General features: G+C 38.7%; 1 protein-coding gene across 3 annotated transcripts in view; it reads left to right on the top strand.

Moving 5' to 3' along the window:
• Nucleotides 1-24,751, top strand: part of LOC148658414 (microtubule-associated tumor suppressor candidate 2-like) — a 209,368-nt gene that overhangs the window by 158,577 nt on the left and 26,040 nt on the right. For all 3 annotated transcript variants that reach the window (XM_088639561.1, XM_088639559.1, XM_088639560.1), the window contains one exon: nt 10,641-10,852. In XM_088639561.1, the coding sequence (XP_088495687.1) occupies nt 10,641-10,852 (212 nt within the window). The remainder of the gene's footprint in view (nt 1-10,640; nt 10,853-24,751) is intronic.

Here is a 24,751-nt window from a genome sequence, read left to right as displayed (position 1 = left end):
TCTCGCTCTGTAACCTATATAGGTCCCGTCTGCTCAAGCTTGACAATTACCTTCATTCAGCTCCGCCTCCTTCAGCCTCACCTATCTCCAGTCATTTTTTTCTCTCCACCCTCAGTACAGCTAAGCCTCACACTCTATGCTGCTCTCAGGCCACCCTCATTTTTGCTGCCAGATCCTTGAAGGTAAAGATGTCAGTTCTGTTTCTCTCACACTAGATGGTTCTGATAGCAATTACTGAGTAGTGGAATCTGGAGATCTCCAGTTGCTCTAAATCGTAGTGATCTACATCTTCTTAAGTTTCACTCTCTGCAAATTTATTCTGAATTTCTCTATTTTCAGGGATGCCATCTGTTCTTTCCACCCTCCAAGGCACCAGGAGGGGACTGCTACTGCTAGTCTTTGTTTGTTAAGGTGATTCTTTATTTTGCCCAATTACATTTTCAGTTTGAACCAATTTGTAATTTATCCACTCTTCTTGTTCACTCCCCTATTTGAATATACATAACATAGTGGTCTCACCCTCTGTAGATTGATCCGTCCCGCTGCTCCTAAACGACTCTCTTCTTTCTTCTAACAGCTGAGCTACGAAAGGTTTTCTCTTAGGCTCCTTCCTAGAGTCTCCTCTTCGTCATTTTGGATCACCCCCTTTTGGTGTTGCTTTTCGTAAGCTTTCCAGCAGAAAAGCCCTATCACTTATATGGTTAACTTTGCAGCTCACCTTCCTCCCGACAGCTGTCTCTATTTTCATTTCAGATTTTGAAATTATCACTAATGACTTGCTATCCTAGTCGCCGCATTAAAATTTTGATATCCGAATTATACCTCAAGCCAAATCTTTCTCCCATCCTCTCGCTTTCTACAACTGTCGTCTCTCAATGCCTGCGTTACTCTATCAGCTGACGCTCTGAAGGAAATCAGACTGTGGATCTCTACCCCCGTCTTCAGAGCTGCCTCTCTCTTCTACAAGAATTGGTGTTCTACTCTGCATGACCTCCCACTTTTCTCTAATGCTTCTGTCGGTCTTTTAGTAATATTCAATGCTTAGTGGTTTTCTCTCTTCTTGTATAATCGTCAGCCCTTCTAGAGCTCTACCCTATTGTTGCTGCCATCCATCTCTGTGACACCTCAGGACCAGTGATCAATCTTATTTCTGATATCAAATCCATTACCAATAAAGGAAGATCATCTTCCCCTAGTTTCAAGTTTCCTTCGCCATCTCACCTGGATTTCCTTCAGCTCTAGCAAGGATCACCTCCCTGGCCTTTCCAATGCTTAACCAATGCTTTTTACCATTATCGTTACCCAAATCCGGCATCCTCATGCACATCTCAACTCTTTTCCTCTTCATGTTCCGAGTGCAGCATTCTTTTGTCGTCTAGAATCAAATCTCCACCCAGCTTCAATGGACATGTTACTACATGCTTTAGCCCCATCTGCCCACACAGCCTTCTCTTCTGCCAGGACTGCATGCTCTACCTTTATCCCATTCCACGGGCTGCCTGTATTTCCATTTTAACCTCGCTCCTCTCGCTCTTTTCCAAGTGCAACAGGATCTTACCTCTGGGATTCAGTTCTGCCTCACATTTCAGTCCCTTTAATTTCCTCACTGCTTTCTATTCCAACACTCCATCTTGTACTTCATGGAATCCAGAGACAGCACCTCTAAGAGTTCTTTCCAGGAAGGCTATCTCCTTCATCATCCTCCGCCTTTTTATTTCTGAGACAAGGCCATTTTACCCCTTCAAGGATGCTCTTCTGGATGCAATGTATTTGACTGCTGCAGATTCTAAGAGCCACAATTCACCAGTTTGTCTGTATTCTGTTTTCCACAATTGAGTGACTTGACTTTTATTCCAGCCTCTCATTTTTCTATGCTCCTCTATCCTGATCCACTTTGTTGTAGATACTTCAGTACCTAGATACATGTTTTTTTTCTCAGCTGTGAGTTTCAATCTCTAGCGCTGTTCTCAACCCTCAGTTTACTCCTCTTGTTCCTTCAGAATTGGAGCTGCCATCTCCACTGCCCAAGCTATCCTGAATATTCAACTTATTTAAACATCCAACTCTGCACTCCACCTTTACATCAACACCACTCTTTCAGGCATTTCAGCTACTCATTATCTATTGCTAGTATGCCCGGAGTGAGGGCGTCTCTTCTTTTCTCATGTTTGTTTTAATTATGCATTGGCACACACTTTGTTTGTCCTCATGGGTGTTGGGAGGGAAAGTGTTGGTCCAGGGTCCACTTTGGGGGGGTAAGTGAAGCTCACTTTCCAGAACTCAGGATGGCAGCGCCACATTGACCGTTTCTGGGGAGGTTCTCAAGAGCGAGCCAGAGGGGACCCCCGGCCACATTATTCTCGGAAACTCTAACTTAATAATTCTCGTTCCCTCGGTCCCTTGAGCGTGTATCCCAGTTGCGAGGCAGCTCCTCATAGTGACTCTAAGTGAATCAGGGGACTTCTTTCGCTTCTTTCTCGAGCAGCTTTCTCTTCATTCTTAACCCCTCGACCATCACCTCTTAAGGGATTCCTCCAGTCAGGGGTACTTTCTCTTCCCCCTTGAGGGATTCATTCTCAGTCTTGGGGCAGTGCCTCTAATGCGATTCTCAGCAAGTCAAGGAGCTATCTCCTCATTTCTGTCCCCTGAGGGTAGCGCCTGGACGTGCCTCTCAAAGCGCACCTCAAGGAGTCAGGGGAGTCCTTTCTATCCCCTGAGGGTATAGCCTGGTCGTGAGGCAGCACCCATCAAAGCAACCCTCAAGGAGACAGGGGAGTCTTCCTCTTCCCTTTCTATCCCCTGAGGGCATAGCCTGGTTGTGAGGCAGTGCCTGTCAAAGCGACTCTCACTGATTCAGAGGGGGTTTTCCTCTTCCTTCCCTACCCCTGAGAGCCTAGGTCCCAGTCGTGACGCAGCACCTCTCAAGTGACTCTCTTCGAGTCAGGGGTGTACATGTTTTCATGCCCCGGAGGCTGCCGAGTCAGCCAACTCAGCCGGCCACCTGGGTTCCCCCCATGTCCGGGTGCTCTTTTTTCTACTTTACTAACCCCTGCTTTACTAACCCCTTGAATTGATGGACAAAACAGTCTGACACAGAAATTGAAATGCTTCTTGGCGCTTTCTTCTTATCCCATTCTCTCTGCAGATGATTGTGCTCGGTAAGGAAGGATTGTTTCATGCAGTAGCAGGATTTTCATGTTCTTTTACAGTGACAAAGTACTCTGCCTACCTCAATAGTTGAGCTCATCATATGACTGACACAATATCCTAAGAATCCTACAGACAGAATATGTCAGCCTTCAAATGTTTTCTTTGGAAAAAAAACAAGTCATTGTCTCAATGAAAAAAGTGCGTCAGTACATACTGTTTCTGGTTTTCTAATAAAACATGGCAAATGTATTCCTGTTGGACCCAGAGATTCTGATCTCTGTCTGTTGCAATTTTAAGTTGAATAGTTTTCTGTTAATTTGTATTTCAGAAATAAAATCCTTCCTCTGTTTGGGTTGAGACACCCAGCAATGATGAATTCTTTTTGAAAAATACAAGTATTTCCACAAAATGTAATGCTGAAGTTGTCTGTCAGCTTGTGTTCTTAAGTGCTGCTGACAACTGGCTGTCACCAGTATGCTCAACAAATGGTGACGACTAACTCTGTATAATTGGAGATGTATGAAAGAGCGGATAGAAGGGGCTGTGAATATGGCATTACACTTCCCCAGGCTACAGCTGTTGAAAAGAGCCTGTGATTTTTCTTTTTATGTTTTCATACTTAGAGGTCCAACAAATTGAAGTTCAAGATGCCAGCATTAACTTGCTGAATCAGGGCCTATGTCTTTGAGGCTGCTTTTTGTCTGACATCACTCGAATGCTAGACAAATTTCTTTCTCCAAACCTCAGTTGGATGGAAGTACCAATTCAACCACAGCTCTCCATATACAGTATACAGCAGCATTGAGAATGTGCTCATTCTCCACAGAATGTGCATTTACATGATTATTATAATTTTCCTGACATCTTTACCTAAGAAGACTTAAATTCAGAACAATGAATCTAAGAAAAATGATTTGTTGCTAAAATGTAGAATGGGATGAATAATCCAATGAATATCCAACACTGCAGTAATTCACTATGATACAGTAACCACATGGAAATCACAGGTATCAGAAAAGCTAAATCTTGTGGAAGTGTTGGTAGGTGGTTATCAATCCTAGGTATCTTTTTTTCTCTTAAAAATAGATGTTACTTTAAAAATTCAGTGATACACTCGGAACTCAGAGCCTTTCCCATTTTCCTTTACGTGATTATAATATCTAATTATGTATCACTATAGTAAAGACAGTGACTCATTCTGAAGTGACGAATATCATATTATTCATTGTAACTAACTGCTCCTTCCCTCTACTGACCCTGAAAAAGATCCAAGTCTAACCATTTGACAGTGGTTAATTTTGTTCTTCAGATCCTCAAAGCAGTTGAAAACCAGCTTTTATTTTGTAAGTTCCATGATGAAAACTATAATAATCTTCATACTGGATGAGTTCACAAAGTCTTTCAAACCTTGAGTCATAACATTTAGATAAATGTAAAACAGCATAACTTTCACAATTTCATTTTATTTAATTTTTCAGTTATCAAGATACATCTCTGTTCTCTCATTTTTATATTAATTGCTTTTTGCTGCTTTTTCTCTGCTTGTTGCACCATTATTCACACAGTTCAAAATTCTGAAGTTTGAATTTATGTACCTCCATATTATTTCCTTTTCTCATTTTCATTCATTTTAGGCTTCTGCCTTTTCTCATCGACATGGCTCCCTATTTCAGATTTGTAACACCCCATTAACGTTGTCCTGTTGTCATAGCAATTTTCTGTGGAATAGTTCATGTTGCAATATGGCAGAAGCCGCCTTTGCATTAACACCCAAGCTTATCAGATTACTGCCTTTTCTTTACAGTTCGTAATTTGGGCAACAGAGCTAAAGGCAAAGTACAGTCTTGACACAGTAAGAGTCAGTTTCTTTCACTATTACTTAGAAAGGGTTTGAAATCAAACTCATTTATATGACACTGCATTCACTGGTTTTTAGCTATGTTTTTTTAGCAAAAAGGATATACTAACCACAAATACTTTGCTTTTCTAAGGGATAGCAGAACACAGCTGGTAGAGGGGCAAGCTGTGAAGAGAAATTGCTCTTGTCTTCGTACCGCTGTCTTGTCTGCTTGCCAATGCCAGAGAAGGGTCAACAAGCTCAGTGAAATTTCATGCATTGTGACAAATATCAGGTTTCATCCATTCAGCAGCTGACAGGCCATTCTCCTGGCAGAATGTTATGCAAATGTGCTTTGCAAATCTAGTCACCTTTTTTAAGCACGGGTTTCAACATGCAGTACCTTCCAAGACTTTAATTTGATTCATGTTTGCAGCACTGTCTTTCAGATGTAGATTTTTCTTTTCTGGTCAATGACCATTTTACTAAAAAATTAAAAATATTTAAGTAACTTATCTAGTAACAGCATCTCGTTTAGGTGACTAGGCGCCGATCATGCAAATTAAATCCACAGTCAAATGGGGATTAACCTAAAGAGAAACACCAGACTACATATCCATAGGTAATGTCCATCTCCAAGCCATAGCTGCTCATCAAGCAGGAGCTCATCCTTGTTTCTGTGGCCTTAAGCAGACAGAGAACATGAGACTACCCCACTCCAGACAGGATGCTGGTCCCTATTTATGTAGCAGGGTGGACTGGAGCAGTTGTGAAAGTTCAAGTAGGTAACTGCGTCAGCCTGCGTAGGTTGCAAAGGGACAAGTAAAGTTTATTCCATGCTGAAAGGAAGTTCGACACACCTGAAGAAAGCTCCACGGCTGAAACATTGTGTCTCTTTTCTTTTCCTTTCATCATGGAATAAAGTACCTCTCTCAAGGTACAACAGCAACAGAGACTTGAACCCACAAGCCAAGAGTTATGAGACCAGTTACTACTGCATTATGCTGCCTTGGCCATAGGAGAGATTAAAGAAATACAGCCAATAGATTTACCACCCCACTTTTATTGAACATCACAATGAACAGTAATTTTTATAAATTCCTTATACTACCTTCCTAATATATTTTGTATTGGAAAAACATTAAAAACATTAACCTCCATGTTGCCCTGTTGTTAATTTGAATCTCGTAGGATTTTAAAAAAATGAGAAAGACATTACCTCTGTTTTTTATATAATCCTGCAACATAAATTACAAATTAACATACTAAGGCATATTTTCCCTTTCCCTGTTTATCAATAACAGGGCCTATAAATCACTCTTGGTCAACATTCCAGCTCAATAAACTATTCTTAATTTCCATGAGGCAGTTCAATAAACCATTCATCAGAATCAGCAAACTTGTTTATACAACAACATTTATTGTGTTAGACTGACTAGAGTTAATAAGCATGTAAACCTGTTTTCTGTGCTTATAGCATGACTTTGTTTCCAAGCTATGGACTTTTGCACACTACTGACACGTTCCCTTGTTTTACAGCAGGATATGTCTTGCCATTACACCATAAGGACAGCACTGACATGCACTATTACACTTGTTACACTTGCTCACTGTGTCACATACCGTTGGCTGTGCCTTAACAGGATCCTTAAAATAGATGGGTCAGGGTTAACGTATGCAACAAGCACACATTAAAAAAAACACCCTAGTGCCTTCATTGGTAGTGCCAGAAAAAAACACAACCAAACTCAAAAGAAAAATCCTAAGCTCTTCTTTAAGGTCCTGCCTACAATTCAGGCCCCTAACTAAAGCATCCACTCAGCTAAACTGCTTCCAATCTCCAAACAAAACTGTTACAGTTCAAAAACCTTTCCAAATAAAGAAAGCGGATACTATCATACTATTTATTAAGCAGTCTGATAAAAAAAACACAATGCCAGTGTTAATGGTCCTTTGTGACCTGCACTGTTTGCAAGATTTGCACACATCTTTTCTCAGACCTTGGTGATGTAGACTCATTTCTAAATAAGCAATTGTAAACTGCAGAATATATGCTGTGGCTCATTCTAGGAGATTGTAGGCTTGATGTAGTTGTGAATTAAGATTGACATACAGAGTGGAAAGGCTTGCATCTGTGTCTGCAGAAAAGGGATATGAATTAATGAATTGGAAAAGAAGCAAAAATGACAGACTAGGTTATTAAATCTTGTTGAATCATGACAAGGGAATCGTATGAATTTTGTTGTGTTGAGGATTATTTTGGTGAGGTTATGCTACAGAATAGACTATGCATTTGGATAAATTGCATAACAACAAATTTAAAAACATGGAGGAGGCAGAAACACATTAGCATTTGGTACTTTTGCGTTATGCACCTTGCAGAGCCTGACACAGATGATCAAGAAGTGGGCTGATCTGTAGATTACAGAAAGGTCCCTAAGGCAAACAAGAATTACTCTGTATCTGAACACCAAAAGGCTTTTTTATTTAAATTGTATTTGGGAACTTATCTCTTTTAATGTTTTTTATGGCTATAAATGGACAGACAGTGTAGGTTTAGCTATGTTTTCACTGTTGCAGATATATTACTGTAAGACTGAGCAATTACCCAGTTTCCTCACCTTGCTCAGTTACAGTGTCCTGATAATTTTTTAGGGTTCAGGTTTGTTAACATTTATCAACAAATGCAGAGCTTATCAGCGGGGGAGCATTATGCCTTTGTAGTAATAGAGAGTATAAGCAGTTTTTCAAATCAACTTGTTTGAAATGATGGACCAGAGTGATAATGAAAACTGACATAAATTTGCAAAGTGAATTCACCGCAGTCCTGTATTGGATAAAGCAAATGCATGGATGGATGTACAGTAAGTAAACTCATTATCAGACAAGGGGCTGTAAAGTGAAATATAAAACCTGTAGGGGTGAGTATTACTTTTTCTATCAGGCTCTCTGTCTGATTATTTGCGCGTAGTAACCAGCATTGACAGGAGAGTGGAGGTGTGGCTGGTTACCACAGTAATGTCAGCCTGCCCCACGGTACTGGAGCCAGGGCAGACATGACACAAACATTCCTACGTTTTTTGGGGTTTTGTGTTCTGTAGTATCGATTTCATGACAGCACTTTTTTAGATTGAAATACGGGCCCCAATGTTGCACTATAATGTGTGAATAGTGTGAAGAAACCGCTTGAAATCTGCAAAAAAAACAACATTTTGAGCACTTTAACAATTTCCCTGCCTCCTAGGAGCACAGGCCTGAGTAGATCAGGAAACAGACATATAACAACAAACAACAGCAGCTATAATAATTAACAGCAACAACTGTTGCATCCCAAGCCAGTGCATTGAAGATCAGCGTCTTTTCGGAATTCAGCCACTTTGTCAGCGTTATCATTAGTACAGTTTGCCATTGCAACATTCTTCAAAATGAAAAAGGTAAGAAAAAATCCCAAAGGCGTAGCATTTGTGTACAAATTAGAGCAGTCTGGGGTGCAACATTCAGCAACCTTTAAACAGATCCCCCATTGTCTTACACTTCAGAATCCAGATGTTAAACCCTAAAGAAGGCTTTAGTTTGCTACAGCCCTTCCATTCAGCCACATGCTAAACACGTATTAACTTTAATTGCTTGGGTAAATGTAACTTAATGCTGCTTTCATGACTATCGTGCGATTTTATCAAGTCTGACAGAAGCTTGAGAGGCCCTGGATGCATTGTGACATCAAACAGAAGAGCTTTCAGCTCCACTCAGTCATGCCTTCCATATTCAGTGTGATCTGGCAGCAATGCTTGGAGGAAAAAAAAAAACAGTAAAATGTAAAGTAGTTTGTGTTTATCCTGTTATCTTATTTCATACCTGCTTGTTCTTAGAGACTCCCTGTTGTGTTGTTTGATTACATGGTTATTTACAGTGCCAACCCATCTGTTCCAGGAAAAAGGACTTTATTGACTGTGCAAGATATCTGTTTTTCAGAAAAAAACAAACATTTTTTTATCACTTTTAAGTAAACGTATTTTAAATACAGCACTTAACAAAAATGTTCACCTATTTTGTTGGTCTCCCATTTTGTTGCATTACACATTTTTCATAGTTAATTAAATTCTGAGCAATAAATTAAATGTCAGAACGAATCTGGAAAATATATCAGTCTATACAATATATAACGTATATAAAACCAAACTAATTGCAAAGAAAAATCAAAACCTAAATTTTTTTGGTTTTAGGTTGACATAATTACCACCCCCTTTACTATGACAAACCTAAATTAGTTCAAGAGCACAAAGTTACTTTGACAAATCACACAATAGGTTAAAGAGCCTCTGTCTGTGTGCAATAATCGTGGTTCACATGATTTCAATATAGATAAACCTGTCTTTGTAAGGACTTTTAGTCAAGTAGTGAATTTCAACCAAAGATTCAACCATAAATCTTTAAAAGAAGGATAGTGGTTTGAGATACCACTATGAGCCCAAGATCGATTTTGAAAGAGGTATAGAATTAAGTGGTTCTGAGAGAAAGAGTCCATGCAAAAATCCTGATCATTCCACAAACCAAGCCTGAAATAATTGCAACAGAGCATTTCATTGACACTGCGAATATGTACTGTAGCAAAAACCTGAATCAGAAAATTTGCACCAAGACTTGAAAATTGTTGTCCGGCAGTGATTGCCAACCAAAGTCAAAGATCTTTTTGAACAATTTGAAAAGAAGAAGGGGAGAAATTTGTACCACCCCAGTGTGTAAAATTGGTAGGAGACTTGTCCAAAAAATATTCACAACTGTATTAACTGTCTAAGGTGCTTCCATCATATGTTGACGCGGGGGCCGAATACTTATCCAATCAACATATTATAGTTTTTTATATTTTACTTTGCAGTTTTTGTACACATTTAACATCTTTCACTCACAAATGTGTTCGATTTGAGAATTCAAATTTTGTTTAAAAAAATATCCTGTTTAAAAAACATGTATATCTCCTATAGCATTTAACAAAAATTTAAGTTAATTTTTTTAATTGAGAGATGCAAGTATTGCAGAATCTTCGTGAGACATTTGTCAGCCTTTGATTCTCAAGGTGTAGTTTTATTGTGGGTACATTTCTCATAGATTCTTACAATGCTAAAGTGGCTGAATTGAGCAGCACTCAGCCGAACTCAAGTAACAGATTTTTCTTGTAAATGGTGTTTCAGGCTGTTAACTGAGTAGCACCTAGCTTCCCATGTGAGTGAACAGATAAAAACATACATTTGAATGAATGAAAGTGATTTGTAAACTTTTTAGATAGCTCTGTATTTTCTTCCTTTTAACACTGCTACCTGAGCATTTGTTCACCTTAGTGCACCTGTAAAGTGTTTCTTTTTCTGTTGGATCCAGAGAGGAAACTGATTATTCATAGGAATGCCATTTTAGCCACACATTAACTTTTAGTCTCATCTCTCTGTGTGTGGACTGATGTCTGAACTACCTGTACAGAAACATATCCTAATACAGTTTTCACGCCAAACGGCTGAAATGCCTGAAATGGCCCAGACTCCTCTGCAAAGGGAATCTTGTATAGTAGAGCCCTCTGCCACTTTGTTTTAGAGAACAGGGCAGCGACCACTCTGACTCTTGCGCCAGTTGTTCTTACCTCCCAAAACTCTGCCTCTTTCAGTACACACACGACAGAAACCCGGTGCCCCACGGAATGCGATTTCGCCCAAGTCAGAGCCCCACGCGCGGGAGGCGGAGAGGCAGATAGTGCAGAAGCTGAAGGAGAAGTGTGAGGAGCAAGCCCGGCAGCTACTGAGCCTGCAGGAGGAGCTGAAGAAAGCCACTCTGGGCCTGGAGGTCTTTGCCATCACCACACAGCACTTCTGTCAGAAGGTAAAGGTCTTAAGTCACACCCCATCTCTAAGGACGCTGAGCTTTCCAGAAACACGTTTTTAAAGAGTACATTTAGGCAGGGCATGCAGCGGTAGTTGGAAGAAAACCTTTAACTTAGAAGGAAGCAGATTACATAACTAATCAAGTAGCCAAATCACACCACCATCACAGAACACTGTGTAGCTTGTCATTGTCACATTTTGTCATTAGCTCCATTTGAACATAATTGAAATAAATTAAAACCATTATGAGGTCACTAGATTTGACAGTGGAGAGCCTGGATTTGATCTGACATATTGCTAGTTGAATTATTGCCTTTACCTTTACAGTGTACAAATGGTACAAAAATATTTTTGTTTTATATGTTGATATGTATCCAACATATCAGAACTGAACTGTTCTCTAACCTTGTCTCCAAAAAAACAAAACATAAATCAGACATTTATCTGTCTTCTGAAACGAACAAACGCTCCCAAAATCAGTGTTACTCTGTGATACCTGTGGAAATTTCTAGACCATAACTAATTTCAGAACATCTCAATAAAGGCTGCTAACATAACAAGACCATGTGACCCATGTAGCTTGCTTGGTTGTTTAGAAACTTATCGATCTGAAGGCTGCATTCAACTATTCCTTGAAGGAAGCCAGAGTATCAGACTTCCTCCTGGTTTCACTACACGTTTTAGATTGATTAGGTGCAATCAGACTCTTTTCCCTTCCCTGTTATTTACAAAATACTGGGTCTCCAGGTACTGTTTACTGTATGTGTAGGTGATGAAAGGGATCATGTAACCTTTTAGAGACTTTATGGAAAAGCTTTACTGCTTCATAAATATAATGTGGTATTCATTTGAACATATTCTTCCAGCATAGGATATTCCCAGTCATACTTAATTGTGACCATCAATAACAAAAATGAAATACTTGCAGGACTTAGGTTGGCCTTTTTGTGGTCTCAGAGTATTATACACAAATCTGTAGAGAACTGCATTGTAGCTTTCTAATTCTCCAAGTGAATTACTCACAAGCTGTTCATTGCAATACCTTATTTTTTTCCATTTTTGATTTATTTAGTACAAGCTATTCAAATACGTTCCTATTATTTACCTGTAACCGTTAAGACTACATAAGGTCCAACTATATATATACACCTAAAAATTAACTGAAACCCCTTACCAAATAGGCTAGCCCATGAGAAGCCCAAACTTTGCAAGAAAGAAATTAAATTTTGCTCGTTTAATTTAGAATTGCCAATTATTTTTTGTTCTGCTCACCTGATAATGTGTTTTTCCCATCATGACTTATATATGATATATCTGAGAACCTCACATCCCATCACTCAGCTAAGAATTAGAAAATGTAGGCTTCCTATCCACCCACCTTTGTGGGACATTTGGCTTTTAAAACATCACAGGTAGCACAGCTCCATACCTTAGGTTGATTGGAGGAGAGGAATGGCTCTTACTGACACTGCTGTATGCTTGAAAGTTCTCGTACTTTCAAGCAAAAAGTCGCACAAGTGATGTCATGGGTCATTGTATCACCAAGAGAAACCTGGTTAACTAATCCCAGCCTACCCTTGGCAGCACTTGGTCAATTGTCCTTGAGGCATGTCAGTCACAGTTGACTGTGACATGACCCATAATCATAGTTATGACTGTAGTTACAGTCACAGTTGACTAGGCTTAAACACATAATCACAGAGCTCAACCTGCACTCTAGTGATTTATTTTACTGATTGAGCCAGCCCCGAGGCTCACAGTCATGTGGTTTTGGATACTTATGCATTTGTGTGTGATCACATTTAAAGAACTCACACTTATTTTAAAGTGAAATGGTGTTTCAGCAGCTGCAGCTTATTATCAGGATCACTATAAATGCCTAAGGCTTCATATGTTATATCCGAACCTGTTTTTTTATAAACTTTGCAGTTGTGGCAGACAGGTCTGTTGAGCATGTAGCACCATGCACAGGGAACATTTCAACAAAGCGTAGGTGAAATCAGTCCAGTTCATTCGAAAGATAAAAGGATCACCTGCTCTGCCCTAGAGAAGCATGCCATGAATAGGGATTTTATGGGATGACTCAAATGTGACGAGTGCTGTTGTTTGGCAAAGACTGCCATCTGCTGTCTCCTTAACACTACTGCATTGCCTTTTCTCGATACACTAGGCACCCTTTCAGTAAAATGATGTAAAGCTAGTCTGCTTTCACTTGAACTTTCAGGTTTGTAATAAGAACATAAGAAAGGTTACTAAAGAGTGGAGGCAATTTGGTCCATTTAACTTGTTAACTTGTTAGCGGAGAAGGTGTAAATTAAAATGTGTTCATTGAGGAACAAAAGCAAACCCTTTTCGTCATAAATTACTTATTCTGCCAGTTTGCATTGTATACTGGATGAACTGGTGAGGGGATTTTATAACACATTTTAATACGTAGTTTTAGTACAGTGTTATGGTTAAGGTTTTAATCATTATTTAATATATTCACTTTTAATTTTAAAGAGGATAATTACTGGTATATTACATAAGAAGTATTTTCCATATACTGTACCTAGAATACAAAGCAGTGAAAATAGGCCATTGTTTGTAGCTCTCCTGCTGGTGATTCAATTTCAATATTGTTCCAGTTATCACTGTTGTAGACATGTTGTAAGGTGTACAATACAGTGGTGCTAGTGCGGACTATTAAAAATAACGCATCACATAGGATTGAAAGCAAATTTTACAGCTTGCTTCTTTATTTTATAGCATTTTAGATTGTTATCGTTATATCATTATATCGTTAGTGTTTTTAAAATCACATCAAGTTATTTAACATGTGCCATACAAGAATAATGTAACAGTTTAACTCCTACTGCTGAAAAACATTCCTTAACAGAGCAGAAGAGCAGACTTTGGATGTTGTGAGAGTGGCTATAATGTAAGTACAGGTAAAGGTTCATTCCATGATGAAAGGAAAAGAAAAAAAACACAATGTTTTGGCTCTGGAGCCTGAGGAAGGCTCCACAGATCTGTTTATTCCTTTGCAGCCTACGCATTCTGACGTAGCTACCTTCTCATATATATTAGTACAATACACTTGCTGTACCATAAGGCCCTTCATAGACAACCTCCACAATTTAAGTACACTGGCACACTAATAGTCTGCAGGTGACTCGTATGTCTTGTTAATCTTTGGATTTTGACAAGGTCTCTTTGGTATTCCAGTTCAGGATAATAAATAACTGGTACTTGTACTGGCAATAAAATAAATACAGCTGAAAATAGCCAAACTTTATCTGTTTTTCGGAGAAGCATACATGTCAGTATTCTTCTTTACCTTTTCTCTTTACTTACCTTCTTTACTGGAAAACAATGACAAATTAGAGTTCTGTGCAACCATAGCAATTATATCCTAAGACCTAATTCTGTTATGAGATTACTGTAATATTTTCAGTGCTAGAATTAGAATGAGGCCATATTGCTAAGTGATTAAGTAGAATCCAGCTGGCAGATCACTCTGAAAAAGCCCTGACTGAGATTTTCAGATAAAGAGTTTCTTCTGTTGTATATTATTAATCAAAATTAATCCTTTAAAAGGTTTCCTATAGCAGACAAATTTGAAGGAAACTTTAAATATCATTGCTAATGAGTCACCTATCACAAAGGATTTAAGAATCTGCATTGTGGTTGTCCCTTTTTTATGTTTTCTGAGGATTATAATTATGAAAATGCACTTATCCCCGATGGGTGCTTTAAATGGCTTGTAACATGAGTCAGGTTGCGTCACTGAAGCTCTATGTGCCCTGCAGCTGATTGAAGGAGGTGAGGTGTTTGTATAAAAGCTTTCTATTTCCTGTAAGGATCAGAGGTCTTAAGAATAGAATCAACAGTTTAATCTCAATTGTGAAGCAATGCATTCTGAAATAGTGTTACTGCTATATAACTTGATATTGTTTGATCTCAGGATCTAAGCAAAGAGTGCCTTATCTGTACTGGAATGAGTGGTGACCATTAAGGAAATCCAGGTTGGTGCTGTAAATTGTGTTGGTAGCACTCTTCTCTCTTGAAAAGATTTTTCCAAAAGCCTGTGCTCCAGTCTGGGGAACCTTGCTGTAGGAGGGTTTATCCTTCAGAAGTTAAATCAAGGCCTAGATTAGATCAAGATTAGATTAGATTTTGTTCAGGCTGACTGGCTAAAGACAAAGCAATTAAACCATATTTGTGAATGGGCTGACTATGCTCAATATTTGTTTTAACTGTAGTACCGATGGTATCAGCTCCAACCATTTTCTTTTTAAGAAAAAAAAATGACAGCTGTGAACAAACACGAATATCATTTAAAATGTATTATTAAAGTATAGTTTTAGGCAAGATCTGCTGGTCAGCTTTCACAAAGCAAACCTTTAACCATTCCATTTGGTCCTTCTCGGAGACCTACACCAATCTAGACAGCTTAACTGTATGCTGATGTGCATCTGGACTCTGCTGCTAACACAAAGCCTCCATGACTGCATCCCTTATCTGGATAAAATTGTGCCACTTTCAACAAATACATATAAGCAATCTGCTGTTCTTGTTGTTTTTTTTATCAGGACGGTAATAGTGGTTGTCACCCATGGGAATCGGTGATAGATTTGTAACATTGGCAACAGAATGAAATAATAAGTGCCTGTGTGTGTCAGGTGAAATTTGATTTGATCTGGTGGCAGGAGCTGTCCAAGGTCCTGATTGTTGTCCTCATGTTATCTGTTGAATTTTATATTTCGTCTCTGTAGTGTAAAAGAGATTGGAAGGAGGTAAAAGAAGGAAATAATTTCAGAGAAGCTGTTTTTATCTAAGAAACATTTTCAAGACATTCTGTTAAGATTGCTTTATTTAACTGTGTATAATATAGGAACATTACCTAGGGGGAATAAAACATTTAAAAAATTGTATTTATAATGATATGGGTATTTTTTAAATCAACCTCTATGTCTGTATGTTTCTTTTTAAGCTCTCATGTATTAATAAAGGCCTTGTTGTGCACAATTTATTTTGGTGTGTGTGATAGAGAGATAAAACAGATATGGCTATTGATAAAAACAGGTTGATTTGTAAAAGAAGTGCCAGCTACAGTAAATTACTTACAAGCATGGCATAAGTGTTCTGCCCTCCCAGAAAATAAAGAGTGACTCTGCTAGTGAGTCAGTCCACTATCAGCTACAGTTACAGCTGTAACAATTCCTGACATTAATTCAGCTAGATGTTTACAGGTGTCTGTGGATTATTTGGAAACACTCAACCTAATGCAGTTACCAGAGCTCTTCATAAGATACAAAGTATGATTTACTGTCTCTTGAAGGCTGAATAGTACTTCCTGCCCAAGTCCTTAAAACTGTCAGAAGTGATGCATTAGCCAGGTCTGATGTTGCCATGATTGTTACATTAGAGACAATCACACTTGTTGTGAGAGCACTTCCATCAGGGTTGTTTCTAATAGCACAACACACTGAGGTATCCACAGGTCTCCTATTACTTTACTGTTCTCAGGGTTCACAGGACATACCATGTACTAACTAGGCTATTTCCTATACTGTAGACAGCATTAGTCGCAGTCTTTGAAATTTTGGTGTGACATTTTTTTACCATTTATGACCATTGTGGTCTTCACATTTAAATAAATACAGAATAACAACAGAAATTATTTAATGTGTCGAGTATATTGTCTAATTTCTAATATTGTAGAATTACTAATTGTCTGAAACTGTCTAGTCTGAGTATAGAACAACACACATACTGTAGGATTGCAAACATTGGACTCATTTGTGATCCTGCAGGGAACTACAGTATAACAATTGTTTATGACCATATGGATGACAGTATTTGCTCCTTTCTTTTCCTTCCATTTTTAGCTTTCCCTTCAGTTGAATTCAACCTCAAAAAAGTGTTGTTATTGCCCCCACTGCAGTAAAAGAATTTTCAAAGTCATTGTAATTCAGTGCATTCAATACAGATCCAATAGAAAAATAAAGAGCACACCAGAGGAAAGAGGGGATGAAAAAGTGTTAGACTTTGTGATGGCTTTCTGATAGATGATCCCAGTGGAAGCTAATTTAATACCTCCTGCCAGTTATTTCCTCTGCTGGACTATTTACTCCAGGCTGGAGAAGGGGGGTAATGGAGAACAAGATTACAATGTATATTTATTAACATTGGACTTCCCACATGAGGAACATGAGCAATAATACTGCCTGTTTGTTTCCTGGTTTTTACTGCTACCAATATGACATGGTTCCTTAGCAGAATATTAAGTTGAATCCTGCTGTATAAGTGTTGCAGTTAGTAGAAATGACAGCTCTATGCTCAATGTGGAAACTCCTTCAGTTTGTATTGTAGAAACTCACAGGAGTGGTATTAAAGGTGAGAGGACTAAGAGGCAGAATGTGATAATCTCCAAGCAATAACATTAAACGTGTGCTTAGTTCCACTGTTAGAATCTTACAGTATATCAGCTATAGAAGGAGCAAAAGAAGGTCTTCCCTTGGACCCAATAATCCGAAGTTGATTACCATTCACTGTCTTTAATAATAAAGTTAAGAATAGTTATACTTTTATGGCTTTTTAGAGAATATTTACACTTTTAGACTGTAATAAGAAAACAAAGTAAAAAAAGGCATATAAACCTTGTTTATCAGGTGGGCTAAAGAATTCCAGAATCTTACCTAGCTATTTCTTGAAGGAGCTTACTGATTCAACAACAAGAATGAGTGATTTGGGCCTGACACCCACGACTGCTGAATGTCTGCTGTGACTCACTCAGTACAGGTAAAATTGGTGAAGACTTTTTCGCAACACCTTAGGCCATCCCACATATTAATCTGTTTCTCAAAGCTGAATGTGAACTGCGCTGATGAGCCACCTTGAAGCTGGTTTAGGAAGTACAGATTGTCTCAGGCCTGTCTTCTGTTCATTTTAATTTAAACTGAGAACATGGTGTCATGTTTTGCAAGCTAATAAGAGATAGATTGTTGAAAATCCTTGGAGTCTGTTGAAATAACTTGTTTACTCAGGAGACTTCCTGAATAATCATCCCTAAAAAGTAAGGATATGTGTTGCAGCAGCTGCAGAACTCCGCTGTCAGAGCTTGTTACTGCTTCCCTGAACAATGGCAAAAAAACTAGAGTTCCTTCTTTGCCAGGAGGATTGAAAGTGTCACAGAGCTCCAAGTGGACTTTGACTTTGACACTCCTGGTGTTTGAGTTTTTTTCTGAATGTTTTGGTGTCCTCCCACCTACCAAAGACACTGGCTAGGTTTGATATCTATTCTAAATTTCCCCATTCTCCAAGGCAATACAATGGACTGGTGTCCTTCCGAAAGACAGAGCAATCCATTTTCTAATTTCACTTTATCCAATACAGGGATATGGGGGAGCTGGAGCTTTTTCCGACAAGCAATGGGCACAAGGCAGAATATACCCTGGATGAGGTACCATTCCATCACAGGGCACACACAGATAGAGACGTGCACACTGACACCAGAGCCATTTTTCCCAGAAGTCAATTATCCTACCAGTATGTCTTTGGACTGTGTGAGGAAACTGGAGCAAGTGGAGTGAACCCATGTGAGAACATACAAAGTCCATGCATTGTATGGAAACTCATACATAAGGCATAACAGGCAAAGTTGGTGCTGAGAGACACCAAGGATCTGAAACTATCTTCTTAATCCCAGCACGTGTTGTGATTCTTCGGTGGAGGTTGATGGCAAAGGTTCCATTCATGAAGCCAAAATAAGGAAAACACTTTTCATTACAGCACAAGTGTCACACCCTCTGCAGTCAGAGGGCGCTCCGTCTCTGTCCTGTCTCTCATTTCCGGTTCTTGGCTGTCCTTCCGGTGTTTTTCTCTCTCTGGGGCTATATATTTCCAGGTCTTTCTTTCTGCCTTCGCTCAGCATTGACGTTCGGATGTCCTGAAACCCGCCTAGCACCAGGTCGCCCCACGTCCGCTACCTGAGGGCATAGGTTTCTATACGGCATTCCTTGAACAGCTGAGCCTGGGCTAACCCCCGTCTCGCCGCTACGCATAGGGTCTTTTTTGCTCTCCTGCCGTTCTATGGTTCATCCCTTCCGACATCCATGACAACAAGCATCTAGATTTCAATGGAGAAACTCTATTTCTGTACAATGGCATGTTGGTATGGAAAAACCTAGAAGGAAAAGTGGCAAAATGATTCAGATTAGCATCAGGGAGCCAAGTGCTATAGGCCTGCACATTTCTTAAGTAGCACATCACATCCTTAAAAAGCTCTGGAGCTCTCCAGAGGTTGTAAGTCTTCAAATGAAGCAGTGCCAACTCACATTGGTCCAGTGATCATTTAAATCTAGAAATGCCTGTGATACACACAGCATGGAATTTAGGATTTAGAGCACAATATCCACTCTGATGATCCACTGGAATGTGTGAGGAATGTATATGTACAGTATATGTAAAGTTGACAGTAGATATAATCAGAATGATAATATTACTACATAATAGGTGTTGAGTGATTATCATGTAATACAGAGAATGTGTCACAAGCCCTCAGAAGTTGAGGAAACATTCCACACAGTTATGTTAACACCTTTTTAAAAAGAACTCACGTTAAGTGATGTGTACCCTGACTGAAACAACGTTTGTGTATTTGTCCATGTCAATCATGGACATGCTAGGAGAGAGGAAATTCTAAACATGTCTCAAAATAAAAAGTGCACACATTAGGATTTTCTTAAATGCTTTCTTAAACCTTTTGTCTTTACTCTGCTCTGACATCCTCATGTTGTTCCTCTATTTCTGTCCTACTTTCCAGTATGAAGATCAAAAAAGGAATTTTGGGATTGTAATGACACCTGCTGGCCTGATGAGCATATGAAATACATATTAAATAAAGCAAGATTAGCCATGCTACATCAGAAAGACTGCTTTAAATCAGTGTTGCTTGGGAGCTGGAGAAAAACCAGAGATGGGATTAACAGAGCTGGAATCAGGGTGCCTAGAAAGCTCTATGGTCTGATTTTCTGCAAATATGGTGATGTATATATTTAGCTAAAAACAATAAACGAAAGCCTTTACAAAACCACATTTAACATATGACACAGTCTTCAATACAGTTAGATGCTATAAAGGTTAGCGGTTATTTTTCTGGAGCTGGGGCCAGGTGAAAGCAGCTGGATTAAGAACGTCATGAGCCAAACCACAGCATCCTTAGAAAAATAAAAATATTTTCAGCTGAGTCATAACGCTGACCATAACAAGGTCATCCATGACAGGAATGGTCATTTATGGTCATCCATACATAAGCAGCCAGATTCATTTTCATACATTGTTTCTGTCTCTAATGTACAATAATGGAGTCAAAAAGAAAATAATGATTATATATGTAATAAGATAATGGAGTTAGAACTGAAAATTGCAGACTGTCTTAATTCTGAAAGAACAGATACACTTCTAAAGATATCGTATTTTTTCTGATTAAATGTTGCTATTGTAAATCTCAGTTTTGTCATAATTATAATTGTAAATGTACAACTTAATACTACTTAATTTTAGTTCTAATTCTGACACATCATATGGTTCTAAAATCCTGAGATCGTGATATTTTGTTAAGAATATAATACCTGCTGTTAATGATCTTTGAAAAGCTCCTTCTGAATATGTTATATGTTTATATAAATACAGTGTAATAGTAATAGTAATACTCATTTACTTCAAAGTATGCACACTGTTTTCACAACTGTTTATCCATTTACTTTAAATTATGCAAATTGTTTTCACAGTAATTAGCAGCACAGTTTAATCTAGTTTAAAATTGGCTAGTGTGGCCAAATTGTTTACATCAAATGTACATTAAATGTATTTGCAATTGGGTAATAGTAAAATAATTATTAGTAATTTAGCAAATTATTTAATCAAAACAGATTAATCTGTTAAACCAGAATCTAATACTGTGACAATTCAAATTGCCAATTCAAAGTCCGAAGCCTATTCAAGTGCTTTTTAAACTATGTTGTCATTTCTGTGTTCTTCACACCAATTGTTTTTTTAGCTCTTGTTAAGTAGTATACACTAGCCATTTATCATTTCAATCAGTCAGTCAAAGTTTATTTTTCAAATGCACAACAATACAGCGTGCAGCAGTAGTTGCTGGCAATGAAATGTCTTTTCTATGAGCTCACCGGGGGGATAAATCACAAAATTAAAGTTACAAATTAAGTTTACATAATGATAGATAATAGTGCAATAGAAATTGAATAAGATAAATATCAGACAAAACTCAGTATAAGCAGATCTGCTATGTATCCAGGGTGTATACAATACATTATGTTCAAGTAGTACAGTATGCTGAGTAATGAAAACTGTACTGTATGTCCATGTAGCCATTACGGGTGATTTGCTGAAGGAACTGCAGCTTGGCTATTTAACTTATTGCTTATTGCTTTGAGGTAAAAGCTGTTCCGTAATCTGTTGGACTTTGACCGAATGCTTCAATACTGTTTACCGGACTGTAGGAGAGAAAACAGCTTATGACTGGGATGACTGGGGTCCTTGAGAATGGACCTGGCCTTCTTAAGACATCTAGCTGAGTAGATATCCTGGATATTTGATAGCTCACAGCTGCGCTGACTTCACCACCCTCTGCATTACTTTGCGATCTCGGGCGGAGCAGTTCCCATACCAGGCAGTGATGCAACCAGTCAGGATGCTCTCAATAGTGCACCTGTAGAAGTTGGCCTAAATATGTGATGGCATGCCAAGCTTCTTTAGCCTGCAGAGAAAGAATAGGCAGTGCCATGCTGTTTTGACCATGATGATGGTGTGGTGGGTCCAGGTTAAGTCCTCTGTGATGTTAACTCCCAGGAACTTAAAAATGCTGACCCTCTCCACTGCAGTCCCATTGATATAAATTATCATTTAAGCAGATTGGTAAAACAGGTTTGCTTTATTAAGCACACCAGAACTGTGGGCGTTATCAGCATAAAAAATGGAAACTGCTGAAATATCTATGAAGAATCTGACTTCATGGTAATATACATAATAAAGGGATTTGGCACCAAGAACAAAGCCCTGGGGAAAATGAGATTTGCTAGGGTGAACAATGGTTAATTTACACAACCGGTTTTCTTCCAGGTAGATAACATCTAAAGCATATTTTAGTAATACCAACAACCCTTCTAAAGTATTTAAATGTGTGGTATAATTAACAGCATATTAATGTTACAAGCAATGTCACTAATACAATAATGTGGGTGTGACAGTTTTTTCCACATAAATAGTTTGTGTTGCAGTGTAAATACATTTGTCTTTGACATTAGAGCGGAAACTGGAACTTTGTTGCTGTTTCTTCTTAGTTTATTATTTCTTATCATAAGTAACTATTAAATTAAAATATAATATTGCACAAAGTTGATATTTCTTTAGTTTCAAAACAGATTTTGTGACTACGGAACAAAGCGAACAGGAAGCCCATTAATCTATTAGTCTTAATCAACTGTATTAGTTAAAAGATACTTTTCGAATATATACAGTATGGTACAGTACATTATAGAAGACTGGACTAAGAATGGAAGAATGGAGGAAAGGAAGAGGCTGGAAAACAATTCACAGCCAACTAAAATGTCATTTTTGTTTTATGTAGGCTGAGCATATTAAAAATAATTTGGTACTCATTTTTATCTTCTTTCACTTTCAAAGGTCAGGCTTAACAGCAGCCAAAAATGAATTGTACAGTTCTAGTACAGTGAAGTAAGTGGGAGATACCATTCTAAAGTGGTATAAATACTGCCCACAAAAATGGTACATTTGCTATTAATAGATATTAGTAGTTAGGTATTAGTTCATTCTGTATTATCCTCCAATGTATTTTTGTTACAAAAATTCTGTTATGACATTTTTGTTTTTTTTATTTACACAAATTGTAGATAAAATGGCACTCCCTAAAACTAGAGATTTGCCACTTCCTGAGGTGAAAACATGTTAATGAAGCTGAAACCATCGGATATTCCGAATTTAAAAAGAAACATGAGAAAGGTAGTACACATTATTCTGGGTCTTTTTTGCTGCTGTTGAAAAATTGAACAATAATAATGCATGTGACATTAATATTCTTTATTTTCTATTCACTGGAATAAACCAAAAGTTTAGTTGATGCTTTTTGTGCTTCTTTTTTATGGAAGCTACTACACACAGAATTTCAAGAAACACCAAACTGAATAGTAATGTGCATAGAACAGTGTTTACTGTGGTTGTACTTTTAAAAACAAAATAATTTTGTTTGTACTGGAAAATAATTTACCAGTTTAATCTAATTATTACTGTTCTCACTCCTGTTACTGCTACTTTTACTACTGTAGCTGTTACTCTACCTTCTGTGATTGAAATATAGGCAAAATGCAAACTTTAACTTTTGCTGTAGTTATATATTTAGATCATAGAAGTTACTTATAGAGCTAAAAACATTTTCCCCCAATAAATAACTAAAATGGGTGTGAGACCAGCAAGATGGCCACGTAAATTCAAGTCTTTCTGTTTCATAAAGGTAAATGCTTCGCTATTTATACAGGATGTGACCATGTTGGAATGTCATGGTTTATAGTGACATGTTACCATTCAGGTAAAATACCAAAAATAAGAACTGCAACAGGTTAGGTTCCATGAATTTATGCAACGAGACAACAAAGGTTATTCTGAAACACATACTAAGATACTGTACCTGGTAGTAGGCCGGTGATTTTTCAGTTGAATGCCTTAAAGATGAAAACAAACCCCACCAAAACATAAATAATTAGAGTGCTGGGGCGGTCACACAACTTGAGAATCCAGTCTGTCAGGTTGGTGTGAGCTTCATTTTCAGTGGTTTCAATTCAGATTGGATACAGAGGTTCTTGGCTACAAGCTGCGGCCTCCAAAGTAAAGCCGCTGTTGCTCAGTTCACCGAGGCATGTTGACCAGGCAAGTTAGTGTGTGGTGGAGGGGGGATGGGAAGCAATTTTTTAACCTTTAATCCACGGGCTGTTTGATGAGGCTGACAGGCGGAATGGAGGCGCAGACCTGTAGATGCAGAGCAGGAGCCAGCTGTGTCAGGGGAAGCAGCTCTGTTATCCAGTGGCCGGGCCTCCAGGGAGAGCAAAATGGGTAGAGCCTCCGTGTAACAGCTCTCTATTGATCAGCCTCTTTCTGAGCCTCAGACTGACACTCCCATTCTCAAGCCAGGGCCTTGGTGGGGTCTTCCTGGCTTTTTAGGACGGCTCTGAGTAACAGCAGCAGCAATGAGGTACCATGCCAGCTGGGTGTTAGAGATGCGTGTGCACGGCAGAGCTGGGCCACTTCCTAATTTGCTGGCTCAGGAGTGACAGGCTGGCTGCCTGGATGAAACAGTACTCTCTCCTCGCAAGCCTACTAGGATGGGCCAGTGCTGCTGCAAGCCCCATGACTGCCTCCAGTGCCTGGACAAGACGGTAAAAAAAAAAAAATCTCTTATTTCCTTCCTCAGGGTTGTTGGCACCGGTTTTACGTGTTCCATGTTCTGTATCCAGCTGCTCTGTCATAGTTGGAGGCTCTCATGTGAGGCAAAATTTTATTTTCACTTTTTTTTTTAAATCATAGCGGCATATTAGGTGCTTTCCAAATAGCCTCTTTCTTTTTTTCCTTTGTCATTGCTGCAGCTCCCTTACATAATGCAGTCTGGTGTGTGCTCTCTGCTGGGATGATGAACCTTATTACTTGCTAGACTGTGTGCATTGTTGCTATCTTCAGCTGCTCTCTTCACTCCTGGCATTAAGCAGTGCATTATTCTAGAGCAGAGGCTCAGACCTGCTCTGGATGCTGCAGAGGCAGTCAGTTGCCACAGAAGAAGGAGAGAATAAAACTTTAGATGGCTTTTTCTTTGACTCAGGTCTAA

This window comes from Lepisosteus platostomus, chromosome 7, assembly GCF_059453375.1.
Source record: "Lepisosteus platostomus isolate fLepPlt1 chromosome 7, fLepPlt1.hap1, whole genome shotgun sequence".
NCBI classification, from domain to species: domain Eukaryota; kingdom Metazoa; phylum Chordata; class Actinopteri; order Semionotiformes; family Lepisosteidae; genus Lepisosteus; species Lepisosteus platostomus.
Note: the sequence above shows the minus strand (reverse complement) of the source record. Positions and strands in the feature narration are given on the sequence as shown.